At 62.4% G+C, this 26855-nt stretch overlaps 1 protein-coding gene across 2 annotated transcripts; it reads right to left on the bottom strand.

Moving 5' to 3' along the window:
• Positions 1 to 643: 643 nt before the first annotated feature.
• Positions 644 to 26397, bottom strand: SREBF1 (sterol regulatory element binding transcription factor 1). Of its 2 annotated transcripts, none has more exons than XM_065560197.1 (19): positions 25981 to 26397; positions 12677 to 13105; positions 11814 to 11986; positions 11567 to 11707; positions 10429 to 10647; positions 9898 to 10012; positions 9193 to 9395; positions 8598 to 8799; positions 7733 to 7902; positions 6848 to 7109; positions 6337 to 6503; positions 5805 to 5973; positions 5197 to 5305; positions 4812 to 4921; positions 4354 to 4486; positions 3878 to 4040; positions 2968 to 3153; positions 2642 to 2753; positions 644 to 1991 (listed from the first exon to the last, which is right to left on the bottom strand). In XM_065560197.1, exons 1-19 carry the CDS (start codon positions 26084 to 26086, stop codon positions 1768 to 1770), a joined length of 3393 nt encoding a protein of 1130 aa, XP_065416269.1. In that variant the 5' UTR covers positions 26087 to 26397; the 3' UTR covers positions 644 to 1767. The 2 variants fall into 2 exon arrangements, with proteins under 2 accessions (XP_065416269.1, XP_065416270.1); XM_065560198.1 differs by lacking the exon at positions 25981 to 26397 and adding an exon at positions 17625 to 17873.
• Positions 26398 to 26855: the final 458 nt, after the last annotated feature.

Genomic DNA, 26855 nt, shown 5'->3' on the forward strand with positions numbered 1-26855 from the left:
TGGAGACCCCACCCCTAAAGCCGAGTAGCTCCTCTAGGTCCTCCCAGGCTGTGCTCGGGGAACGCTGTGCGGAGCGAGCTACAAACCCCATCGAAGGGAGCAGGGTCAGCCTCTGTTCAGCTGAAATGAGGGGGCAGAGACGGGGTCCCCCAATTTCTGCAGCAAGAGGGGCCATATTGGCAACCAGCCCTTGGGAATTGACCCTCGCGCTGCAGCCCACCAGGCACCCGGGGGGATTGGGCCCTAGATTTCCATGGCAACATGAAAAAGCCAGAAGCTCCAACGGTAGGGGAGCAGCTCTGAGTGCTTGGCCCTGAGCCAGCAGGAGCCGACCACGGGCACAGGGACTTGCTGCTGGGTCCATGCTAGTGCCTCTGCCCTGCCAGGAGAGGCCCCTGGCAGACGATCCTCGCACCCAGGCTGCGTCACCGGAGGCGGGGGGCGGGCAAGGCCTGATCCTTGTTGATTGCGGGCTCAGGGGATGGGCTGGAGGAAACACACCCCGGCTGGATCCTGCTGGGGAGAGGCGGCGATACCACTGCCACCCCCAAATGGGCGCGGCCCTGGCGAGGCTGCGCTCTGTGACCGCCCCGGGGTGGGGGGTCGGGTCCAGCGCCCCCTCCCAATCCAGCACAGGCACAACTATAAATAAGCAGCTTTAATCGTCTGTACAAAACTCTCCAACTATGAAAATAACCTTTAAAAAGGAAACGCAGGCGAAGGGGCCAAGGCAGGGCAGGGGGCAATGCTGTGAGTCCTGGGGCATGGCCACCCCCATGGGTACCACTGCCAGGGTCCTCCACCTCAGCCCTGCCCTCTTCCCTTTCCCTGAAGCCCCCGCAGTTGATGCCCAGCACCACACTGTGCACAACCAGGGTAGGCACTGCCAGCTGCTGCGGGAGGGAGTCCGAGGCCTTCCACCATCTAGGGCGGGCGGTGGGGCAGAGGCAGGGGCAGCAGCTTCGAACGCTTTGCCTGGAGGCGAGGGAGCAGGGCTGGAGCAAGGGACCAATACTGTAATACTGAGAAGGCGCCACTAGAGGTCCCCGTGCTCACCCCCAGCATAGCAGGGAGGGAGACCTGGGGCAGGGCAGGGAGCAGGGTGGGGGGCCATGCTGGAGGGTGAGGGCAGGAGAGCAGCTGGGATTCCAGGCCCTAGCACAGGGGAGGGGCTGGAAGCTCTTTGGGCCCAGCCCTCGGCACCCACGGACCGTACCAACGAAGGGCCTGGCTGTGTCTCCGAGGGCCAGCACTCAGTCGCCTGCACAGAGCCTGGGCCACGGGGCCCCCGGCACCCCACACATACTGGGGGCGTGCTTCTAGCCAAGGCCAGGCTGGACCCCTTCCACCCTGGCCAGCAACCCCGCCCCCCACCAGCCCCAGCCTCTACACTTAGCCCCCTCAGAGCACCCGTCCTTCCCTCCGCCATGACAGCATCTCTGCTCCCAGGGCAGCCCCCCATCAACAGTGTCACCACTTGGCAGCCAGCACCCCCCTGAGGTAGGGAAGTGTATTACACCCGTGGGGAAACTGAGGCACGTGTGGGTGATTTGCCCAGGGTAAGAGAAGAGAGTCGGGAATAGAACCCAGGAGTCCTAGCTCCCAGCCCCTCCCAGCAGTAATGACTAACATTCCCGCCAATTAAGCAAGGAAACACATTGGCCACGACACAGCACAGCAGCCCTGCTGGAGCAGTTACTACTGGATCAGTCCCATTAGAGCAGTGGCCTCCCCACCCCCATGGTCCATGGCTTTCCGGCCACGGTACTATCCGGTGGTGACCGTGGTGCCGCTGCCCAGTTTGATGATCATCTGCTGGCAGTCATGGAGCGTCCGTTTGTCACCCAGCTTCTCCAGGGTGCGGGCAGCCTCGGCCAGCATGCCCACGCGCTGGCCTGGAGCGGAGAGGAAGCTGGGTGGGAGGTAGCAGCAAGCCAGCAGCAGGGCCTCGGCGTGCTCCCGCGGCGTGGGGTGGCTCTCCGGCTCGCTGGCTGCAAGAGCAAACACAGGGCCCAGGTGGTTCAGCACTGGCCGCCAGCACGGACAGAGGGGCCCCAGGGGAGTGACAGGGCCGGGCAGGGGAAGGCCCAGGCCACGATCACGCGCCCGTTGCACAGAGGGGGATGCGCAAAGATGGATGGGGGGATTGGTCCTGCCCCTCGGCCCCAGGGTGCCAACAACTGCTCCAGCGCTAGCGCTGCCAGCCACACACTGGGGGTCTTGCTGATCCCTACACCCCAGGCTGGCCCCCCGCAGTCCTGTACCAAGTAGGCTGCAGAGGTAGGTTGAACTGAGCCCATCTGCTGCCACAGGTAGGGTGTGTTGGTGTCATGCCACTCGGGCACGCAGTCCTCAGCCCAGCCCACCCATGCCCTAACCTGGTGGGACTTTTCCATGTCATGAGCGGCTGGGTCTCAGCCCCTCTCGTAAGGGGCGGCCATACAGCCCCACAGCTGGCACCGGTTGGCAGTCCCAGGACAGACAGGGCGATGGAAGCTGCATCCTCCTCCTAGCCCAAGGGCAGGGCCGGGCACATGCCCCAGTCCCTGCTAGCCCAGCGGAGCCCCCCCAATCTCTGGCAATCTGGGCTCCCTTCCCCCTGCTGCTCCCACACCACCTGGGCCACAGGTTCCCCCTTCACCTTCTTTGCTGCTCTGAGCCCCTCTCCTGCGCAGGCTGCGGTCCAGCAGCTGGTGGGTCCTGGTGGGGCTGGCTCTGGCCATCAACCTGGCAGTGGCTTCGTGCAAGAACACCTGGGGAGCAGCCCACATAGACAGTCAGCCTCCGGGCAGCCCGGCACCAGCCCAGTCCCCAGGGAGAGTCTGCACCCAGGGACTTTGACCCCATCCCCATCCCCTGGCACAGTGCCAGCCATGGGGCCTCCAATCATGGTGGGGAGCATGTGCTCAGCAGACAAAGCAATCAAAGAGCTGAACCCCCCCCAGACACTCCCCCCCCGCGGCTCACCCGGCGCATGGCTGGCCGGAAGGTCTGGGCCAGGCGCCGCAGGCTGCTCAGGTCCTGCTGGAAGCCCCGCAGCTCCAGGGCCGAGGCCTGGTAGACGCAGCTCAGCTGTTGGCTGACATTCATCTGCTGCTGCCACAGGTTGGTGCGGGTCACGAGGAGCAGATCGCACAGGAGGAGCTGAACTGCCTGGGGGGAGAGAGGGGCACCAGTGAGGGGGAGGGGACACACTGTGTGACACAGACACCACCCAGGGCTGCGCCGCGCAGAGAGCAGGCGCGGGCCAGGGAGATTGGGCCTGATCCTCCCACGGCAGCACCATGGAACTGGTTGGCCCATCTGGGTCCCACCTTTCCAAGTTCCTTGGTGGCTACGGTGATGCCCCATTGACAGGCGATGGCCGGTGCGAAGGAATTACGGCTTGGGGGCGCCTCCCCGGGGTCTGCCAGGGCCGGTGCTTGGTGCTGGACAGCAGCCCTCTGCAGTGCCCAGCGGGGGCACTGCTGCCCTGGCCCCTTGCTGCAGGCTGGCGCTCGGTGCTGGAAGAAGCCCCATCTGGGCTGCACTGCAGGGGCATTGCACACCTGTTCTCACACATGCAATGCAACTACAATGCACCACAGCTGCGGCCACTGTGCTGCGCCCCCCTGGATGGTCCTTTCCTGCGTCTGGTGCGCAGGCCCCGTGGACAGCCGGATGCGTGGCCTGAGAGAGCCAGATGGTTCCGCTGCATACGGCACCATACCCTGCTTCCTGGAACCCTGCGTGCTTCGCCCCAGAGGTGGCTGCCTTTCAGTGGATGCGGTGCATGCTAGGGGAGAGTCCGGTTACACAGCTGAGAACAGTCAGTGATCAGACACAGCTGCTCACCCACCCCCCTGCCGAGGCCACAGGGAACAGCCCAGGGACTCACCTTGTCAAGGGTGCCAGTGGCAGGCAAGCTGAGACCCAGGCTGTCCCGCAGGTAGCCGCTGGCTTTCTCGCACTGGCCCAGGCTGGCCTGGCTGCCGTCCTGCTTCCCCAGCAGGGCCCGCACGGCCTTGAAGGAGTGCAGCGCGGCCCTGGGCAGGGGCTTCCTGCACGAGCGGAGGGGGAGAGGGTCATCATGGTGCTCCCCGGTGGGGGTCTCCCAGCACTGAGGGGTGGGCTGGGATAATCAACCCCTGTTCAATGCTGCCCCGTCTCTCAGCCTCACCCCCAAAGCTGGCTCCCTGAGATGGAATGGGCACCCCTTTTGGAGATCATGTGACTGCACAGCTGATCACATGACACTGTGTCACTCCCCCATCCCGAGATCCCTGGTGCATTTCCCTTGCAGAGCTCAGCCGTTCCCGTCCCAGCGATGCACCCCCCGCCGCGCTCCCCCTCCCGATCCCTGCAGACACTCACTCCGACACCTGCAGGGCCCTCGGCATGGTCTCCACCAGCGGGTATAGCCGTTCAGCTGCCTCATCGTCCCCCTGCAGCCAGTGAATCGCCACGGCGACGATGGACGCCCACCACTTGGCAACGGGGTCGCTGCCTGCGAGCGGGGGACACGGGACCGATGGCATCAGCCAGCCTATCACGGTGAGGAACAGACACTCGCCTGCCCTGGCCGACCCCCCGCAGATGCCTTGCCCTGCACAGCACAGCACCCCCCACACCCACTTGCCCCACCTTTCACGCTCCCCGGGATCACTGCGCCCACCTCGGCCTGGACACCCTGGGTGCCGCGTGCTCCAGGCAGTTGCCCATGCAGAGTCCCAACCGCAGCTTTAGCCCTGCCTCTCAGCGCCAGACCACGTGCCAGGCTCCAGGCCCCCCTCCCCTGGCCCCCCGTCCGCACTGGTCAGCGATGGCCTCACCTGTGCCAGCCACCATGCCGGAGCTGATGGAGAGGGTGCAGCTGGGGGTGCCAGCGGTGTCCGAGCAGCCGTTGAGCAGCTGTAAGTACTCCAGGGCATCGGAGAACTCCCTGAGGCCGAGGGGGAGAGGAGCCGTTAAGGACGGGTGCCAGGAGAACGAACCGTCCTGGGTCCCCGCCCCCTCCCCAGGAATTAGAGGTGCTGCGGGTGGCACAAAGCCATTGGCGGGAGGGGCCACCAGGCATGACCCTCAGATGGATGCTCAGGCCACAGCCCTGCAGGACAGGGACTGAGTGGTCGCCGGCAGGGTGCTGCAGGCTGGGAGGAAGCCAGGAGCTGGCAGGCTGGGTGCATCCCTGCCCTGGGCCCCACGGCTGGTACTTACCCTTCTCCATGGGCCGCTGGCGGGCTGGGCTCCGGCATGGCTACACAGCACAGGGCCTTCTCCAGCAGGTGCTCACGGAACAGCTGGGTCACCTGAGCCAGGGGGTCCACTGGGCCCCATGGGAAGCGCCAAGAGAGGCCTGTTAGTTGGGTGGCGGGGGGGAGGGGGGGGATTAGGCCCTATCACCTCCCCATGCCTGGAGCATCCTGGCTTGGGGGAGGAACCAGCTGAGGGGCACTGGAGCCCAAATGCTGCATCTCCAGACCCTGGAGCCCTTGCCAGGCACAGAGCTGGCACAGGGGGTCCAGGAACCACAATGTTAATAAAGGCAGGGGCAGGCTGGAGCCTGGCAGGGCGCCCAGCATCCCTAATGCCAAGGGCAGGGCAGGCAAGGCTCACTTTAGGTCATGTGAAAGAGGCCCATTTTTCTGGAGACAAAGGCCACAGTGTCTAAGCCTCAGGGGTGAGGGGCATCGGCAGAGCTGAGTATGGGGAGTGCGGGCACAGCCCCTGTCTGCCTCCCACAGGGCAGTGCCCACCCCCAGTTTGGTGCCACGCAGAGACGGAGCTGGGCAGTGAGACGCGGGGGGGGGGGGGGGGGGTGGTACCTGGGTTGCCGGTGGAGCTGTAGATACTGTCCCTCGGGGTGCCCTTCAGAGACCAGTCTCCATCGACGAAGAAGCGGTGGCCCACAGGGTGGCAGAGCCACTGCATGGCCGGGGGCACGGTGCCGCTGTGCGACAGGGACACCTGCCGGGCACTGCACAGGAAGGGGCGCTGGCAGGGCAGAGACACGGGTCAGCCCCTCTGGCTGCATGGCCCCAGGGGCAGCCAGGCAGGACGGTGCCGTCTGGGCAGAGAGCCACGGCCAGAGCTGGCAGCCAGCTCCAGGGGCAGGTCTGAGGCAGCAGGAAGGGGCAATATCAAGCTACATGGGCCCAGTGCAGATACCGGGCTGGATAGGTTCCTGGCAGTGGGTACCAGGGGTGCTGGGGTGCCGGGCTAGATGGCTTCCCGTAGCGTCCCCTCTAGGAGAAGCCCAGTGGGTGGGACCGGGGTTGGTGTCTGCAATCTGGGAAGGCGGGGCATGGAGGAGCCCCGCCTCCCCTGAGCCAAGCCCCACCCCTGAGCCATACTCACCGCCAGGAAGTGGACGTGCCGGTGAAGGCTGGTCTTCACACGAAGCGCTGCGGCCACATAGATTTCGGCAAGCATCGCCACGGAGATGGTGTCGCCGGCGCACTCGGCCAGGTTGACGGCACTCAGCGCCATGTTGATGCCGGAGAGATGGCCCCCGACGTGCTTCCCTGTGGGCGAGGGAATGTGGGACATCAGCCTGGCACTGGGGGGCGCTCCTGCCTTGCCAGACTCCCCACAGGGCTCAGGTCACCCACGGCGCAAGCGGGAGGAAGGGGGGTAGCAGCTGGCGCCTCTCCTCCCTGCATGGCATGGGCTGGAATAGCTGGGGAGTGGGGGGAGCTGTGGGTCAGGGCTGAGGGGGACAGGCACAGCTGAGGGAGAGTCTGGCACGGAACCTGCTCAGGGATGGGGCTACCACATATCCAGCCCCAATCCCTCCACTGGGGACCCAATCCCTCTGGCCCAACCCCCAGTAATCACAGCCCCATCAAGGCCCTCAGGTGCCCCCTACCTGTCATGTGCAGCTGGTGCAATTTGTGGTAGACCAGGGCGGCATCGCGGGCGCTCTTGCGTACGTCAGCCTTCAGCTCGCTGTCTCGCCGGAAGCCACCTGCCCGTCCGGCCAGCCAGCGCCCCACCCAGAGGCGCTGCAGCAGGTGGCGGATGAGGTTCCACATGAGGCTGCAAGTCAGGTCGAAGTTGGAGGTGGGTAGTGGGCGGCCCAGGGCCTTCAGGGCCGTCCACAGGTGCTGGGAGGCCTGAGCAAAGTCCCCCTGGCAACGTGGAGAGGATGCAGGGTGTTAACGCACTGCCGGCGGGGTGGGGAATTTCCCTACTGAGTATCAGGCCTCTGCCGGGGCAGAACTTTTCCTGGGAAGTTGGGAGCAGGGCATGGCAAGCGGGCAGGGCCAGGGAAGGGCCGGGTCAGGCGTGCAGGGAGGGGCGGAGCTTTTCCTGGCAGGAATTGGGGGCAGGGCTTTTCGAGGCAGGCAGGGAGAGGTGGGGCTTTTCCTGGCAGGAATTGGAGGTGGGGCTGTGCCAGGCGGGCAGGGAGGGGCGGAGCTTTTCCTGTCAGGAATTGGGGGTGGGGCTGTGCCAGGCGGGCAGGGAGAGGCGGAGCTTTTCCTGGCAGGAATTGGGGGCGGGGCTTTTCGAGGCAGGCAGGGAGGGGCGGGGCTTTTCCTGGCAGGAATTGGGGGTGGGCTGTGCCAGGCGGGCAGAGAGGGACAGGGCTTTGGCTGTTAGGGGCTGCTGAGCGCCCAGTGAGTAGGAAGGAGAAATCAGACCAGGGCCAACCTGGAGTGGATGCACAAGGCTCCGGGCTGGGACCTGCTCTGGGGCAATGGGAGCCTGGAGCCCCCTTCCCAGGGTATAGCCAGCCGGCGCTGCTCCTTACCCGGGCCAGGTCCAGGTCCGCCTGCTTGCGGTGCCTCCAGAAGAGGACGGACGGCTCCGAGTGGGGGCGGGTGACAGGCTCACCGTAGATGAAGAGCCGGACAAAGGCTCCTAGCACGACCAGCACGTTGAGCAGCCAGAAGATCAGGGTGGGCCAGCCTGAGGCCTCGTCTGGGCACAGGGCGCAGAGAGGGATGGGGGGGCCGGCGTTAGCAGCACGTCACAGCTAGCTCCGGCCCCACCAACGGCCCAGAGTGCTCCCCATGCTACGGACTGCATCACCCAGCAGGGGTGTCACAGCCCACTGGGCCACGTGGGGCCACACCCCAAACGCAGGGCCCCCCGCCAGCACTGGCTGCTCCTCCCAGCACCCTGGACACGTGACTGCACCCAGGCCCCTCTACCCTCCGGCCTGGCCCCAATCGCCCCAGTTCCCTCTACTCCCAGGCCTGGCCCCGATGCCCCAGCCATCCAGCCCCCTCTACTCCCAGGCCTGGCCCCGATGCCCCAGCCATCCAGCCCCCTCTACTCCCAGGCCTGGCCCCAATCGCCCCAGCCACCCAGCCCCCTCTACTCCCAGGCCTGGCCCCAATCGCCCCAGCCACCCAGCCCCCTCTACCTCCAGGCCTGTCCCCGATGGCCCCAGCCACCCAGCCCCCCCTACCTCCAGGCCTGTCCCCGATCGCCCCAGCCCCCTCCACCCCCAGGCCTGGCCCTGATTGCCCCAGCCATCCAGCCCCCTCTACCTCCAGGCCTGGCCCCCATCGCCCCAGCCACCTGGCCTGGGGGTTCTGGCCCTGATTGCCACTCTCTAGCACCAAATCCCCCGGCCAGGCGTCTGGCTCCGTGCTGCTCCCAGCACTTACCTATGGAATCCGGCTGGCCCATTATGCTCCTGCCAGGGCCAGGGGAGGCCCCGCTCTCTGGGGCGCCCTCGGGGCTGGTGCCCCGCAGCAGGGAGGCCAGGGGGTTGAAGGAGAGGCAGAGGAAGACGAAGGCGCAGAGAGCCATGCGCGAGCGATCCAGCATACCCAGGCTGCCGGTGGACAGCTGCTGCTCCTTCTTCCCCTGAAAGCCAAGCACAGAGGTGGGCGTGAGGCCTTGCTACAGGAGCTGGGTCTGCTCCGGCTGAGATGGAGGGGCGGTACCCACAGAGCGCGCCAGGGCGTGAAGGTGAACGGCACCAGCTATGCCTGGGGGGCTGGGAGCCCGTCTGCGCTGCACAGATCCGTCACCCCCTCCCCCTGGGCAAACCAAGCTGGGCCTGCCCCAAACGCCCTGGCACCCGACAGGAGCCTGCACGTCTGCCGGCTGGGTAACGGGCCAGGCCCAGGGACCGTCTCTAAGCAGCGTGGCTAGGGCTCGCCCTGGGTCAGGTGTTTGACCTGCCAGCCCCTGGCTCCAGGCGGGGGTCCCGCCAGAGCCGTCTCCTGCCCAGCCCAGCGCCCCCTGTCACGAGACCTTGGTCTCCTCGAACAGCGGGCTGTCGGGCTCCGAGTCGCTGCTGCTGCTGCTGCCGCCGCTCAGCGAGAGGGGGCTGCTGTGGGAGGGGGAGCCCACATCCGAGGGCGGGGGCGTCAGCATGTCCATCATCTCTGGCTTGATCTCCTCCATGGGCACGTCCGTCTTCCCGCCGCACGTGGCCACCAGGTCCTTCAGGGACTCTGAAAGCAGAGGGGGCGTGAGGAGAGGCTGCCGCTTACAGCTCCCCCCAGGCAGCTGAACCAGCCCCGTGGCTTCGGAGAGCTTGTGCCACCCTGCAATGGGCTGGGGCTGCTGGGGCATTCATCGCCCTGGGCTGGGCAGTGCCCCACAGCACCCCCCCACTGCCCCTCTGCCTGGCCCGCCCCACAGCACCCCCCACTGCCCCTCTGCCTGGCCCGCCCCACAGCACCCCCCACTGCCCCTCTCCCCTACAGTGCCACCACACATCATCTCCCCCCCCCGCCCAGCCCTCATGCAGTCCCCCCTCCCCCCTGCTGCTGCCCCCCAATCCCAACCCACAGCCCCCATGACCTGCTACTGTAGTCCTGGGCCTCTGCTGGGGCCAGGCTGAGACCCTCCAAACTCACTTCACTGGTGGCATAACCTGGGTTCAACTCCCAAATCCCTCAACTCCCAAACCCTCCCCCCGCCCTCCAGGCAGGAGAGCCACCCCGCACTCACTGTTCTTCTGGGCGGCCATCTTGAGGGCCACGTTCTCCTGCTTCAGCTTCTGGTTGCTCTGCCGCAGGAAGCGGATGTAGTCGATCGCCTTCCTCAGAATGGCCGACTTGTTCATCTGCCCGAGAGAGGGACACGGGCGCTCAGGCACAGCTGCCCCCCCATCGCCGGACACAGCCAACCCCGGGGAGAGTGGCCCCCGGCAATGCTGCCCTCCCCCCCACCCCCATGCTAACCGCTGTCGGGTGCTGTCCCTGCGGACTGGGCGGCAGAGTTCAACCCACCGGCCATGCCTGTCTCATGGTGGCACCAGGATGCGACATGGCCACCAGACCCAGGCAGCGCAGGGACGGGCAGGAGCCCCTTCAGGCCCCACCCCACCGTACCCCCAGCCAGCTCTGCTGATGCCCCTCTTTCCCAGCCTGCAGCACCTCCCAGCCCCCAGCAGCTGGAGGGAGGGGGGAACCACAGCGCTTGCGTCTTGGGACAGACACCCCCACCCTGCTGCGACAGGCCCCACCGCTGCCCGGGTACCTTGGCCTCCGAGCCCACCACCAGGTCCTTCAGCTCCATGATCCTGTCGTTGATGGAGGAGCGGTAGCGCTTCTCGATGGCGTTGTGTGCTGTGCGCTTCTCGCCTTTGTTCTGCACCAAGGCCGACTTCCCACTGGCCGCCAGCCGGTTAATGGGCAGCTTGTCGGCATCCACCATCAGCGGCACCGTGGCCAGGATGGTGCCTCCGCTCACCAGGGTCTGCGAGAGAGCAGGGCATTGGGGCCGGCCGGAGCCAGGAGTATGCCCACCCTGCCAGGGTGGGGGAGAAAAGAGCCCATCCACCTACCCCAGGCAGCTCCCCCAACAGCTCTGCCAGGACCCCTCGCTCCTGACACAGCAGCCCCCTGCCCTGCTGTTCCAGCCCTGGGCTCTACCCCCCCACACCAGCTCTGCTGCTGCCCCCAATCCCAACCCACAGCCCCCTCCTGACATTCCCACCCGTGAACCGCTCTGGGACTGACATTCAACCGGGCCCAGCTCCATTTTAGTTTTGAGAGGTGGAGCTTGCTGAGACCCACTGAGCTCATCCCCTTTGGGCCAGGACCCGAGCTCTGCTCTCTAGCTGCAATTGGCCGATGCCTTGACCCCGCTACCAGATATTATCTATGGCTTTAACTGGCTGAGCCCCTGCTGGTCTCCAGGGAAGGTCCCCACCTCCGGCGGGGGGGATGTGCCATGAGCCATGCCCCGCGACAGAGCTGCTGAGGGGCTGGCAGTCCCAGGCCCTGCCTGCTACACCAAGGGAGGATATGGAGGGTAAAATATATATATATATAGAGAGAGAGAGTGAGAGATATACCTATCTCACAGAACTGAAAGGTCAGTGAGTCCAGCCCCCTGCCTTCACTAACAGGACCAAGTACTGATTTTGCCCCAGATCCTTAAGTGGCCCCCTCAAGAATTGAACTCACAATCCCTGGGTTTAACAGGCCAATGCTCAAACCACTGAGCTATCCCTCCCCCCAGCCAGGGAGTCAGGAGCCCTGGGTCTGTTCCCAGCTCCCCGCTGACTGGCTCTGACCCCAGGCCTGAGGCCAAGCGGCAGATCCAGCCTGGGGGTGGAGACGTAGGCTTGTGGGGGAGACTCACACACAGGGACCCCCAAGGGTTCACCTACCGGGACCTGCAGCGGCGCAGACTGGACGGCCGCCGTGGTGGCCAGCGACGTGTGGCTGGAGGTCTTTGCCCCAGAGACATCCGTCTTCACAGCTGTCAGGAACAGGGACTCGGCCTTGATGAAGTGGGGCTGCAGCAGGACCTGTAGGGTGGGCAGAGGGTTAGCGCGGGAGCTCCACACACCCAGTTCGGGGGGCAGGAGTGCCTGGATCTCCCGCTGCCTGTCCACGCTCCTGGCCCCAGCTTACCGGGACTTGCTGGATCTGGGAGGAGACAGCTTGGGAGGTGCCGGTGGTGGCTGCGGCCAGCAGCTGCTGGGGCGAGATGTTCTGGACATGAGCCTGAAGGGTGACGGGCTGGATCTGCGGAGAGGACTGAGGGAGGCTGGCCGGGGACTGGGCAGCCCCTGCGGGATGCAACGCTGAGGGCAGGAAGGAGAGCGAGTTAGATGCAGCGTGGAGCCTGCTCCTCACACTCCAGGGGCCCTGCCCGCCCACGATCCTGCGTCAGCCAGGCAGACCAAGGGCCCAGCTCCTCTCCTCTCCTCACTCGGGATGCTCCAGAGACTGTCAATCACCCATCACGCCCCACTCTGCCAGGGGACCAGCCAGAGTTGATCACACCCTTGAAAACAGCCCACGCCTCCCACCCATTTTGCCCTTTCCCCAGTGAACAGACCCCCCCCCACAGGGATATCCCCCTCAGGGCCTCATTACTAGTGCTCAGCTTGCACTCTTCCCGCTGGCTGCCCTGGCAGCAACAGAGGTGACAATATTATAGGTCCTATATAAACACTGTCTCCCACTTCTTTTTTTCCAAAACAAAAACCCCCCACTGCTCAGTGAGATTTGGTTTTTAAATTCATGTTTTTAAAGACCCAAAAGGATATTCCCACCCAGGGTAGAAAAAAACTGAGGCCAAAAGATTACTTGACAGCGTCCCTTTAAATGAACCCCTTACAGTATTAGCTATGGGGGACATCGCATCATCTACTGGAGCTGATCCCACTCCCGTGCTGCCCCATAGACTACAGCCCTTTCAGGGCCAGTTCGGAGTCCCACGGGAGACCCAGCCCCATCTCAAGGGGCCCTCCCCCCATCCCGAGCCTCACCGGTGAAGCCGTGCTGACCCTGGTAGCCCAGCAAGTGCTGTGGGGTGAACTGGCCTTGGGAAGCCGGGACGAAGCTCTGGGCTGTCGTCAACCCCTGCTGTGGCTGGGGCAGAGGCCAGGGCTGGCTGGCAGACAGTGCCATGGGCTCCTCCTTGATATCCGACGCCGGCGGAGACGCCGTCAGGCCTGGCCCGGCCCTCAGCTGGGGCTGCGGTGAGAAGCTCTGCAGCGGTGGAGGCACCTGGTACATGGTGACGGGAGCCGAGGGGGGCGCCTGGCTGGGCCCCAGGTAGCCGTCGAGAGAGCTGGGTGTGGACGGCAGCCCCACAGGCGTGCTGGCCTCTGGCATCGGGGTGGCAGGTGCGCCGAACGGAGTGTCAAACAAGCCCGGGAACTCATTGTCCTGGGTGTTGATCAGTTGGAGCATGTCTGGAAAACACCCCAAGCCAGCCCAGCAGTGAGAGGGATCCCACGTACCACAGAGATCTACGTCCCCCCGAATACAGGGCTTGCTGTCTGGCAGGGAGGGGATCCACACACCCTGCGGGGTGAGGGCTGCCCACATTGCAACCAGACCCAGCTCGGTTATTAGATTGCCCGCAGGGTAGATGCTGGTGCTGGATAAAACAGCCCTGGGAACCCGGCGTCCCTGTATCCCCAGCCAGGCCAGCTCCCCCATGCTGCCCCACTAGCTGACCTAACTCCAAGGCCTACTGCACCTGGGCCTCGCCACTGAATCTGGTGTTTGCGCCAGCCGTGGGTTTTGTCATGTGGGCACCTTTAGGAACTGGGCTGAACCCCCCAAACTCATCTCAGCGGGGGGAGGAGGAGGGGGCTGGACTGAAGCAACAACTGGGGCCAAAGGCCGAGTCTTACTGCGCACGCTCAGCATTCCCGTTTGCACCTTCCTCTGGCTATCGCATGTACCAGCAGGGGCACGCCCACCCTCCCGCCCAGGGGTTGCCCACACTCGCCCCTAGATCATGTCGTGCTGCCAGCAGGGCAAGCAGGTTGCTCCGTGATGGGCAGAGCAGGGCATGCTGGGACACACAGCCCCTGTGGGTCACCTCTTCGTATTCAATGGCTGCAGGCTGCCTTTGGCCTCCGGCACCTTTGCTTTAAAGCTCCCTCCGTCCCAGCCCGCCCCACGGGGTCCCCGCCGCCAGCGCTCAGGGACGGCATGCGGGGGAGAAGGCTCCTCAAGCGCCTCCTAATGGGTGGCTGCAGGGCCAGCTGCCAAAGTCCCCATCATCAACTGCCCCCAGCTGCAGCATCAGTGCCACACACAGGACCGCGCGGGGGGGACGGGGTGGGGGGATTCCGAGGGGGTAGAACGGCAGCCCAGACCAGCAGGCTGGACCGAAAGCCTTCAGCCCCCCTGGGCCCAGCCCAGCCCACCCAAGCCCTTTACAAACAACCCACGCACAGCGCGCCGGCCCAGGGGAGTCGGGTACCATCCTTGGCATGTCAGCTGTGGGTGTGATAACCGCATCTGCCAGCAGGGGGAGCCTGAAGACCAGCCACCAAGGGGACACTCTTAGGGATACAGGCAAGAAGTGGGAGACACAGGGAGGTGCAATGGGGAGGATCCAAAATCTCACCCCTCCTCTTACAGCTGCTCCATGCCCGGCTGGACCCCAGAGAGCCCGATCCTGCAGCCCTTCCTCACGTGGGCTGCTGCCCTGACTTCCCAGGGGACTACTCACACGAGCAAGGGGGCTGGGCCCGGATTCTATCCCATCGCAGCCTGCAGGGGAACTGACAGGGGACCCTTAGGCTGAATGGCTGTTGACAAGCCCCCCAAGGGAGAGGCAGCCCCCTCCTGCGTGGGCTGGAGCAGAGGCTGCAGGGCCCAGTCCTGCGCTGGCTGTAGATGGGGAAGGGTTATTATTGTTTTCCGTATTACGGTAGCACAGAGGGTCAATAAAGACCCACTGGCTTAGGGGCTATCTGTACCCGAAACGAGAGACAGAGCCCTGCTGTCCAGCCCCACAGGGTTTACAAACCAACAACGGGAAGGGGAAAGGCAGGATTATCGTCCTAGCCTCGTTGTACCGGGCGGGGGGGGGAAACCAAGGTGCGGAGCAAGTCAGTGCCTAGCCCAAGTAGTCTACGGCAAAGCAGGGAATGGAACCTGGGTCTCTCGTGTCCCAGCCCAGCAGTCGTCACCCTCCTCCCCCTGTGGATCAATGCGTCCTGCGACTTACAGCCCCATCTGGGCTTTGCTTCAGGCTTCCAGAGGCTTTTTTGACCAACTGTACTAAAAAAACCCAACCCCCGCCTCACTCCTTTCCTCCTCCACATGGCTGCTCAGTGCCCCTGGGGTGGACTTCTCTGGTGTCAATTCAGCTGTGATCCAATGACCCGATGACACCAACACTGGAGCAAAGCACCTGGGGGCCAGGCCCAACCTGGAGACAGAACAGGGGAGCTGTAGGTGGTTGGGGGGGGCAGAATCTGGGGCTGAGCCATGTCAATCCTGTACCCCCAGAAAGGAAACAAACAGCCCAGGCACGGCGCTGAGCAGATGTCTCCAGTCAGCTGGGCTCATCCCATTATTTATTGCTGTCTCCTGCAGGCTGCCCTAGTTCTCCCTGCGTCCGGGTTTCTGCAGGGGGAGTGCGGGGTAGGGACCAGGATCGGGGCCCACAGCATGAACTCGTGACCTGCAGTGTGAAAGGGTCTGCAACCCTCCTGTCTAACTAAGGAGGGGACAGGGCCCCCAGTCGGGTAAACGCAGCCCTCGGTGCTCACACTCATTTGCCGTGGCAGTGTTTCCCACGGGCCAACATCTCAGTTGGGGGGAGGGGGGATGGCTACTCCATCACCACGCCCAGCCATCAGGTGAGAAAGGGCCAGAATCCACGGGGACGCTATTCTAGCCTCTGGCAGGTGTGCAGGAAACGCACGCTCTGAACATCCAGGGTGAAGCTGCGTTCGAGTGCTAGTCTTCCACCAGACGCAGGGAGCTGCCCTTCCCTCCTCACCTAGACAAGGCTGCCACACGGGCCTGGGGCTGCAGGAGGCAGAGTCGAAGCTGTTGCTTGAAACCAGACGCGCATCTGTTCACCTTGGACGACTCCACTCCCACGCAGCAGTAGCTGCTGGGTTTTTTCACCGCGTTTTACAAGGGCGGCACGGGGAGATGGCCCCCGGTCACACGCGGAGCCAGTGGCCTCTCTCGATCGGAACCCAGCCTTCCGACGGCCCAGGCTTTGCCGCAATTAGCACCAGCCATTAATAACACTGTGCACTGCCCTGGTGCCTTCTCTGCCGGCTCTTACCAAACTGATCCTTCCAGCTCAGCCACCAGGTAGCTCGGTCTCACTGTCCTCACCATGTGCCTGGGGAAACTGAGGCACGGAGTGGTTGGTGTCTGAGGCCAAGACTCCAAAACTGACTAGGAGAGTTAGAATCAGGACTCCCCATCCAATGAGCAAGGCGGTGAATCTAACTCCCCTCGTCAGCTTCGAAAATCTCAGCCTACGTTTTCAGCACTGAGTTTGGGAGCTCGCCCCGGGCCACGTGGGGCCTGATTTTCAGAGCTGCTCTAACCCTAGTTGAAATTAATGGGTGATATGGTTGCTCAGCACCTGGGGGAAACCAGGCCCCGGGGTCCTAAGCTGGGCTCCCAACATTGGAGACACCAGACCCAGGCTGAAAATGTTGGCTGAGGTGACTTGCCTAAGTTCATGCACCATGTCAGCAAAAGCCAGAAGTCCTGGGTCCCAGGCCCCTGTTCCGACCCATCCCTACGTTAGCTTCCCCCATCCCGCCGCCTGAGAACACTGCTCACATCTCCCTGCCACACAAAAAGGCCACGGGTGCAGGCCAGATCTGTAACACTATGGCAGAGCCCAGCACCGCTGGGGTAACTCCTGTCCCTGCTGTGATCACACCTGTTCGGTGCTGGGCAGAGCCTCAGTGCAGGTAATAAACGGCTGCACTCTGGTCTGTATATCTGCACAGAGTAGCATTATGCAATTATAACACAATACACAGCACGCACCGCTAGGAAGCACACGGTAGGGGTTATGGACTATCTGAGATCACAGTGTGATTAGATACTTATAACGCAATCTCTCTCTCTCTCACACACACACACTATGGAGCATGCAGACGGTCTATTTCCGATGTGGCCTTCATCATGGTTTCGTGGCATAATTCAGAGGTCTTGCATGGAGCATTTCCAGGTGGTCATCGAAGAGCTGGCAGGTAACAGCCCCCACTCCACCCTTCCACAAACACGGTTATTCCGCTTTATAGAGACGCTGTAAATGTCCTTTTCCAAACGGAGTGAAAAGGGGGAGCTCGGGAAGCAGGTGTGAGGGCAGTGGGGACATGGATTGGGGGCTGATGGAAGGAAAGTGACAAACTCAGGCAAAATACAAACGCCTGCAGCCCAGGAAAGTCCCTGAGGGAGTGGATCCCGTAGGAGACAGGCTGTCACCTGTTATAGGGGAGTAGTTCCCCACCTCTCCCACCACTCACTCACCCCACGCTCCCCAGACTCAGCCGCCTGCAGAATCGTGCGATCCTCCCTCCCTCCCCTCAATGCAGCTTTCAAAGGGAGGGGGCCAGGCACTGCTGTGACTCCAGTCCAGCGGTGCTGGAGTTCCGCCGGGACGGCTGGGCTCAGCGAGCGCTGCAGGCCAACAATGGGTTGAACCCCAGGGAAGGGGGTGCCCAGCTCTCCGGTTGACCCAGGCTCCTGACCTGACAGGGCAGCATTCAGTGGAACCAAGCAGGAGAGATTTCAGCCTCCCCCCGCACTGCAAACAGAGGTGACCTTAGCCCGCTGCGGGTGGGGTGGGGGGGACACTCGCCCACATGCCCCACCTCAGTCTCCCCACAAGACGGGTGCACATCTGTCGGGGGGGAAGCAGACTGCACATCTGGAAGCCCAAATGCACCGAATAAGCAGTGCTTGTGCAGGGGGGGGAGATACCTTCGAAAGTGCACTCCATCCCAGCCGTGGCCCAGGGACAGGCCAGGTGCCCGCGGAGCCCACAAGCCCAGATCAGCCCGGCCGGCCAGAGGGAGAAGGATGGCAGAGTCTGGGCAGTGGGGCCGTGTGTGGTTATTTCAAACCCGGGTGCCTCCCGCCCGCCCTGTCCCGCCTCCCCAGCCGTCGGGGAAGGAGCGCGGGTGGAATTGTGAATCACGGCTCTTGCATGAGGTGATCCCTCTCCGCCAATCGGCGCCCGCCTGCCCGGCCTCGCTATCCGGCCCTGCCAACCGCCCCCAGACAGCCTGGGCCTCCCCGCGCAGCCTCCAAGGTGAATGGCGCTGGGTTACTCCAGGCCGTTTGCCTTAACCCCGGCGCTGCCAGCCGGGGTTACTCTCGGTCATTCACAGTTAACCCCTTGGGAGCCAGGTGCTTTTGAAGGACGCTGCCCTGCAGTGCCTTGTTTCTCTCCTTCCATCTGACACAGCTGCATCCCCCACCCCTTAGCGAGGGAGGATCCCAACCCTGGCCTCTGGTCTTGCAGCTCGGGGATCAGACAGTGGGGCAGAGCGGACGGCAGGCCCTGCCCGCTCGGGACAAAGGCGTTTGACCCCAGGCCTTTCAAGCCAACGCCAACCATCAGGGCTAGAGCTGGGTGCCGCATCTCCGTGCAGGGCAAGGGGACACGTGGCCCCATCTGTTTCCCAACCAGGCTCCAGGCAGAGCCGCCCTCCCATGCCACACCGGCTAAGCAGGGAGGTTTGTGGAACCTGACCGAGCCCGGGAAACGCAGCAGAGCTGGAGCCCAGCGGTGCGGCCGGGGGACTGGCATAAAATCAGCAGAGACAAGTCACCCAGTAAGAGTCTAAAAACCTGGGGCCAGGCCCCCGATGCTGACCGGGCCGAGTCTGTGTTTGGTTACAACGGGGCGGGGGGAATAGCACAACTAAATCCATTCGAAAACAGGGCAGATGTATCAGTTCCTCCATCCCCACCCTGCCAAGCTGCAGAATCCAGGGCCTGCCTCTCAGCCCTGCTCACCCTGGTGCCAGCGTGCACAGCCCGCTGGGCTGCTGGCACCATTGGCAATGCTACAGCTCTGCGCCCTGAGCGCCAAGGCAGCAGGGCAGATTGCTAGACCCGCCAGAGCCAAGGCCCTCAGCTATCTGTGCCCAAAATGGTCCCATCTGGCCTTGAAAACAAGTTGAGGATCTATTCTGGAGCCCGCCCCGGCCCCCAGACACCCTAGTGACCTGCTTGAGGAATGGGCACCATGCACATATTTGTACAGCACCTAGCGCCAGGGGTCCCGGGCACTGAAATAACACAGATAATAAATAACAAAAACGCAGCCATGTAACCTCTCTGTCCCCATCCACCCCTCCCACTTCTACCATCAGCACCTTTCACGCCAGGACCGTGCAGCAGGGACACAGTGAGCACCCACCAATTCCAGCCCCCCTCGCACGAATAAACCCACAGGAGTGAAAGCAAACTCGAGCTGCCCCCTCCTCTGGAACTGGCGCTGCCCTGGTGCTTTGAGACTCCAGAGGGGCCCCCCCCCGAAGTCTAGCGGCATCTAGAGACCTGTGACGGCCTGGGAGTGCAGGAGAACCGCTCAGGAGAGATGGAAGGGGTGTGCCAGCTCGGAGAGTCCCAGGCCAGGGCCCGTGGAGCTCTTCCTGGGAGTTTGCAGCCCGCTGGGCTGGCCTGTCACATGGGGCTGGCCCCTTCTGCTCATTCCCAGCTGCTGAACAGCATTGGAAGCAGGTACAGCGGTATCCCACGCTTCCCTGATGTGCTTGTCCAAGTCAGCAATCACCGCTGTAGCCATAGGGATGTCATGGGGTGTGGCCAGGAGATGGTGCCTGGGAACGGAGGGGCCATGAGACAGGCCCTCCATTAAGGTGCGAGCCGCGCTACGGAAGAATTGGAGGATCCCTGGATGGGAGCCACGTGCCGGGGCCGGACCAGGATTGTTTAGCAGGCCGGGACTCGGAGCCGATCAGGAGCAACTGGACGCAGCTTCTCCCTTGGAGCCCCAGTGCCACGCCCTGCAAACTCCCAGGTCGGCAAGAAAGCTGCAGCCTCCCGATTGAAGTGGCTTCACGAGGGTTACACTCAGCCCTCTGCTCCAGATGTGAGGAGGCGGCGCTGCCCTAGGGTGACCATATCTCCCGTTTTGGCCGGGACAGTCCCTTTTTTAAGCCCTGTCCCGACTTTTTTGGCAAAAGAGGGCATTTGTCCCGTTCGTTTGCTCTTGCTGACTGATCAGGTTGGCAAGAGCAAACAGGACAAATGCTCACTTCTGTCAAAAAAGTGGGGTGAGGTGTGGGGGGCGAGCAGAGATGCCAGCCCCGTGCAGGGGGGTAGTTGGGCTGCGGGGCGGAGGAAGGGTTCCAGTGCATGGGGAGCAGGCCTGGTTCCAGCAACAGCCTCAAGTGGGGGGCACGCAGGGTTCGAGTGACCAGTGACAGTCTGGGCGGGGGGGCTCCTTGGGGGAGCAGCTGGGGCCAGCCCATCGTGGCGGGGGCGGGAGGGGTCTGGGTTAGTGGCTGGAGCCAGCCCCATGGGTGGAGGGGTCTTGGGCCAGCCCCACGCAGTGTCCCATTTTCACTTGAGGAAATATGGTCGCCCTAAGCTCTCCACGCGCAGCCAGGGCACTGTAGAGCACATCTGACTGAGCAGGGGAGCCTAGGTTACCCCAGCTGGGTGTGTGTGTGTGTGTGGGGGGGGGGGGGGAATGGCTAACTCCACAGCAGAGAAATTCTTTATTATCGCATCAGAGCAAGGAAAACACAACCCAGAGGATGCCAATACCGAATAGGTGAAACCAAAGGCCCCACGGAGGAACCAAAGGCCATAGGGAATGACACTGGCCCAAAGGGGCAAGTCCATGCGATGCTAGAGGGTCAGATAAAACCTGCTTGTTCTGCGGGGTTCCCTCGTACTCGGATAGCTCTGGCCCTTCTCTGCTGAGCTCCCTGGCCTGAGCCACCCATCTCCGACCGCCTGTGCGCTCCCGGAATAGTTGGCTCATGACCCCCTCCTCTTGCAACAGGTATCCAGGACCCAGGAGAAATGCAGCCAGACTCCTCCGAAGATACCCACAATGCCTCATTTCTGCCCACCAAATACCACACTGCTCTGTCCAGCATCCCAGTGTGGGAGCTCAGTGCTGTGCTGTGAGGATGAGGGCGTGGATGGCAAAATGGCCTAGTTCAGACACCTTAGCTCTTCCCCACCCTTTTATCCTCATTCTCCCTTGTCTTCCGTCCCCCCCCTTGGGAACGTGTGTCATCCCAGCCAGCCGCGGAATGGGAGCATGTGAAATGGGATAGTCTTACACTGCCAAAGCACTGTGCATCCAACAAGCTATTTATTACCAGGAATGGCATTCTCCCTAGCATCGCCAAAATGCAGCCACCTCTGAAGCACAGCACGGCAGCTACTAATCGCGCACAGCAACACTGGAAGAGCCATTTAGGACAGGGAGTTAGGGACACTGCAGCTAACTAAACACAGAAGAGGGGAGGAATTTAACAGACAGAATGCAACTGACCTAATGGGGATCTGGCCATAGCATGGGACTAAAAGCAAGCCACTGACATCTGCATCAAAACTGAAGCTCCGCCAGGAATTTAGCCACACTGTGCTCCTGGAGATAACCGCAACAGCTGTGCAGCATTTCCGAAACAGGGCGCGCCCTTTGCCCTGGGACAAAGTCCACGTCTGAATTGCAGTTGACCGGAAGTTACCTTCTGACTTCCCTGGGCAGCAGGAGGACATGTGTGCTTTTCAGAGACTGTTGTCAATCTCTCGTCTAAAACAGCTCTGGGCATCGTGCCCGCCTTGGTGAATGCCGGGATGTCAGCTTGACACAAGGGGAGAGTGAGTCTGCTCCACCAGTCACACCCCCAGGGCAAAGAGCAGATGCAGCCCCCTGCCCGGTGGGGTTCACTGTCTCTGAGTCAGCTCCCAATTCTTCACTGCGTCGGAAGAGGCTGCTGATGCACCCATCCTTCCCCTGGGAGCGAGGTTACCGCCTGATTTCCACGGATGCTGAGTGTCCGTGTCTCCTATGGCCGTCAAGCGGAGCACCGGGGGCTCAGCACCTTTGAAAATCAGGCCCTGAGTGCTTTTCCCTGTGCAGATCTCAGGGGGGGGGTTGCAAAGGTGAGTGGGAGTGACTAGCCCACGGTCCCACAGAGGCAGCGGCAGTCAAGCTGAGCCCCTGACCCTACAATGCAATGCTGCTCAAGTCCTTGCAAAAGTCAGCCCGCTCCTCTACCGTTCTGTCCCCAAGTCCTGACGTTGGGTTGCTGGCAAGAGCCCTTGCCTGCCCCAGCCTCCCCGGCTCACATCAGGGGCTCTCCACACCCTCAGCAGGGCTCCCCCTAACTCCAGTGGGGCCTATTTGCTGGTACCGTACCCAGCCCACGGCCGCAGCAGCCAACCCCTCAGGATTACTCATTGCTTGGCGGAACCACGCCAGGCCACCTCAGAGCAAGCCAAGCTTGCAGGCGAGCGCAGCTCCTATCGCCGTCGGCAGAAACAACCCGTCCCCGTCTCTGAGCGGCTCTGCCAGAGCTGGGGGAGAACCCCCAAGGCGGGCTGGCTGGTGAGGAGACTCACGGAGGCAACTGGCATCGCAGAGCACAACGCTGCAGGATGGTGATGTCAGATGTGCTGCCAGCAACTTCCACGGGGCAGGGAGGGGCAGAAAGAAACAACAGTCTTAAGGGACCGAGGCGGGGGTGTGCACAGCAGGGGGCTCTCCTAAGGAAGATGCCGGAGTGGATCATGGGAGAAGGGATCCTCATGGGAGCTGCCCAGGCAGGACGGGTGGCATCTCGGCAGGGTTTGCTGTATTTACAAATGCCACCCAAGCGACATGTCTCGGCCCTAGTCAGCCTGTTAGCTCCGTGGGCGGGGGCTGTCTTTCACTGCATGTCCATGCAGTGCCCAGAACAACAGGGCCCCTTGAATGCACAAAATCAGTGGGGTCAGGCTTGTGCTGGGCATACATGACTCACACATGAACTAATACAAAAGTGCCCGTTTCATACGTGACAAGGCGTGCACAGGGCCTCGGGGGGGGGGAGGGGGAGAAGGGACCCACTGAGCAGCCCCTGCCTTTCCCCAGCTTGGGGGGGGGAGGGGACGGGGAAATCTTCTGATGTTTGGAATGTTGGAGGTCACCTGCCTGAGCCTACACCACGGAGCGAGAGCTTTGCTGTACATTTCAACGGGAGCAGGAGCAGGGCCCCAGGGGTGACCTATTCACAGTGCTCAGGGAAACCTCTCAAGCACCCCTTTCAAAAAGGGTCAGCGCAGTGACCTCAGCCAGAGCCCCCAGTGACTCAGCGAGTGGGTCAGGGTCTGCCCAGGTCAGCAGCTTGCAGGATCAGGGCCATATTGAAAGTACACCTGGTCCACCTTTAGCAGAAGGGCATATGCCCCAAACCTCTGACTATATGGCAGGGAATGGGGGAGCAGGCGGTCCTTTGACTGGTTAATGAAGGCAGGTTTTACTGTCTAATAGAATGCAATTAGCTGGAGGTGGGATTGAACCATGAATGCCAGATCCAAAGTGCCTTCTGCTCTGGCTCTCCTCAGCTCTCAGCTCCATGGATGTGCAATACATAGCGCATGTAACATAACTGCCTTTTACTAATCTTCTGCTCAAGGACAGCCAATGTAAAAAGCCAGCCCGATTGCATCATTAAGCTGTGAAATTAACCCCCCAGAAGGCCGATGATGGTAGGAGCAATCTTAAAACTTTGCCACATTAGCCACGCACACCCCATGTTCTTTCCCATGTTAAATGTAACCCTTAATGTATTGCCCTTTGTTATTCCTTCACAGACTATAAACTACCAGCCAGGCAACACGGCAGGAGAAGGCTTAGCTCTAGGCAATCCTCCACTTGAGTGACCGATCGCACAAACTTCACATTGTATTTAACTGTCACTTTTCCATCGATTTTAAAGCCCAGAAGGATCATTGCGATCATCTAGCCTGACCTCCAGCACAACGCAGGCCGGACAATTCCACGCTGAGATTCCTGCATCAAGCCCGTTAAACTTGTGGTTGAATTAGAGCGAGTCTTTTGGAAAGACATCCGCTCTGGAGCTAAAAGGTGAAGCCCTGGCCGCATTGAAATCGATGGAAAAGCTCCAACACAGGCAGAATTTCACCCACAGATGCCAAGTGACAGAGAGGCAACCACTTCCCTTGGCCAATGGTCAGTTACCCTCATCGTTAAAAACGTGGCCCTTATCTCCACTTTGGATTAGTCCAGCGTCTTCCAGCCATTGATCTCCTCCTGCCTTCGACTGCTTGATTAAAGCGCCCTCTTGGCAGGTTATTTTCCAGTTTATTTGCTTTTAATTTGCTGAGGCAGAAAAAGAAATCGCCTTCCACCACTTACAAATTCAGCTGACAAGTCCAACAGCCGCATGCATGCCTTTCTCCACAGCTAGCTGCCCTAAGCACTCACAAACTCCAGTGGCTTTGCCACGGGTGCCCTTCTGAGCCACAAAATGCACCCTCTGACTAGCTAGACATGCAGCATCCGCTGGAACTGAATCGGGTGCTTCAGATCACTCACAAAACCAGAATGCGCCGCCGCTCCTGGACTGACGAACGTCGGAAGGGATGGGTTGAGTGTGCAGAAGCACACAAATGTCATCTCTGTTAAACCACGCTCTCTTAGGGCCTGATCCAAAGTCACCGGAAAGCCTCCCATTGGGGGGCTGGGCTTTAGATCCGGCCCTTCCACCCACCCATGATTACTTTGGGGGTTCTCCCCCCCCAAAAATGTGCCCCCTCATCCCCACTGTCCCTGAACGCAAAAAATGGCATGAGATAAAGTCTAATCTAGGCACAGTCCAGGCCTGGAGAGCCGCAGCTCACCAGGCGAACGTTCCGGTGAGTGCCTAGCACGATGGGCTCTTGCATCTAGCAAGATGGGTTTCTTGGGCTCTCCCGAAATAAACAAGACCCATACGGACGCAGGCTCTGACGGAGACCCTTGGGCACCCTGAACCACAGCAGAGGTCTCCTAAGGTTTCACTACAGCCCGGAAAAAAGAACGAGGAGTCCTTGTGGCACCGTAGAGACTAACGAATTTATTTGAGCATAAACTTTCCTGGGCTACAGCCTTTCGCGGGACCCATCAGGGTTCGCAAAGGAGCGCTTTGCGGGGCGAACCGGTGACGCTGCATTTCCAACCCACTGCGCCACGCTCTGCCAGGCGCCTTTATCCTGCCTCAAGCATCCCGGGCAAAGGGGCCAGTGACCAAACGTCCTGCTCGAGGCCCAACCACCCACCTGGGTTCCCCACGGCCAGGGGAAGATGCCGGTTTGGGGGGGCTGCCCATTGCACTGTGCCCCTATGCTCCAGAGACCCCCGCGGGGCTGGGGGGCTCTCTGGGAAGCCCGCGGGCACTGCGCAGAGCGGGCAGCGGGTGCATCACGCACGCAGAGGGGCTCAGGAGCAGGGCTGCACCCCGGCTAGGGATGCCCGGCCTGGGGGCACGGCCCACGCCCCCCCGCCGCCTGCAGGCCGCCCGCGCGCTCGCGGCTGAACTCTCCTCGGCAAGAGGGAAATGACCGCGAGTAACCCTCCCGCTGACGTCAGGGCCCCCGGGGAGCAAAGGGGCGGGGCTTGGGGCAACAACTCAGCCCAGCAGCGGGCGCGGAGCCGGAGCCGCCCGAGGAGCGTCCCCACCCCCGGGGCCGGCCTGGGTTTATTATTAGCGGGCCTGGCTTCCGAGCCCCCCGAGCGGGCACCCCACTTGCAGCCGGCAGCCTGGGGGGCGGGAGAGGGGGGGGACACGGGCAGGGGACAGCAGCAGGCTCCTGAAAGCAAAATCGATCGGGGGGTAATTACCTGGGGAGCCCCCAGCGCGATCGGAAATCACAGACCCCCCCCATCCATGCACCAAGCCCCCCATCCATGCACCAAGCCCCCCACCCCACCGAGGGAAAAGAGAGCCCCCGAAAGGCGGTGCCCGCCTGCGGATCGCTGCCCCTCTCGCGTACGCACGTGTGCGATCCCGGAGCTTAGAAACACGGGGCTAGAAGGGGCCAAGCTGCGGGGAGGGGGGGGGCAAAGAAACCCTGCCACCCCCACCATGAAGTGTCAAAAGCACTGAAATAAAGCCCAGCCCACCCTGCCTAAGCCGGACGCCTGGGTTCACAGGCGCCTGCAGCCCCCACATCCCCACCCCCAGCTCCTCCCTGCCCCCAGACCCTTGGGTCAGGACCCAGCTGTCCATTGCCCCAGGCGCTGCCCTCCCCCCCGGCCATGCCCGCTCCTCGGCCCCAGCTCTGCCCGGCCGCTACCCACCGTCGATGTCGCTCAGCAGGGCAGTGGTGATCTCGCTGGATTCCTGGAGAGTCAAGGAAGGGTCCAGGTTGTCCAGGGAAGTGTCATCAAAACAGAGGCTGGTCATTGTCGGCTCTGCAGGGTAGTGTCCCCCCCTGGCTGGGGGGGGTCACTTTGGCGGGTGCTGCTGGGCTCTGGGGGCTTCTCCCCCTTTTTTTTTCCTGCTAACAAATCCTTCCCCCGGAGAAGGCCATGGAAACAAGCAACTCAGCAGCAAACACGCGCAGCCCAACTTATGGGCAGCGGCCGTAGCCTGCCCGCGGCCCCCACCTCCATGGCTGGGGCTGGGGAGGGGGGGAAAAAAGTTGCTCAATTGAACTGTGCTCAAACCTGCTACTGGCGAGGGTAGGGAGGGGCGGAGCCCCCGCTTCTGGCTCCGCCTCCTCGGCCTGATTGACAGCCACAGCCTTTTAGGGCAGGCGCACCCTTCCCCCTCCCCCAGAGCGGGAGCCTGCAGCGCCGGGGACCTGTTGCTTGAGGGGAGCAGGCGGGGGGTGCCCCAGGAGGAAGAGGCCCATTGCAGCGGCGGGATTGGGTTTGGATTTTGGAGGCAACGGGCAGGGCGGTTGGGTTTCTGGCGGGGTTGGGCTTTCGCAGCAGCACTTCTCGACCCTCCTCTTCCCAATGCACCGAGCGGCGTACGCTGGGGACCCCCGCTTGGCTCGTCCGGGGGAGTCGCAGTGGGAGCGGGGCGCAGGACCCAGCACGCCTGGGATCTCATGTCATGGGGCTGGTGCTGCATTTCTTCCTTTGACCAGGGGTACAATGACTCCCTCCCCCGCCTCGATATACATTGCAATGTTGCAAGTAAAAAACCGCCCCGCGTGGCTGATTGT

Source organism: Chrysemys picta, chromosome 10, assembly GCF_011386835.1.
Source record: "Chrysemys picta bellii isolate R12L10 chromosome 10, ASM1138683v2, whole genome shotgun sequence".
In the NCBI taxonomy this organism is placed as follows: Eukaryota; Metazoa; Chordata; order Testudines; family Emydidae; genus Chrysemys; species Chrysemys picta.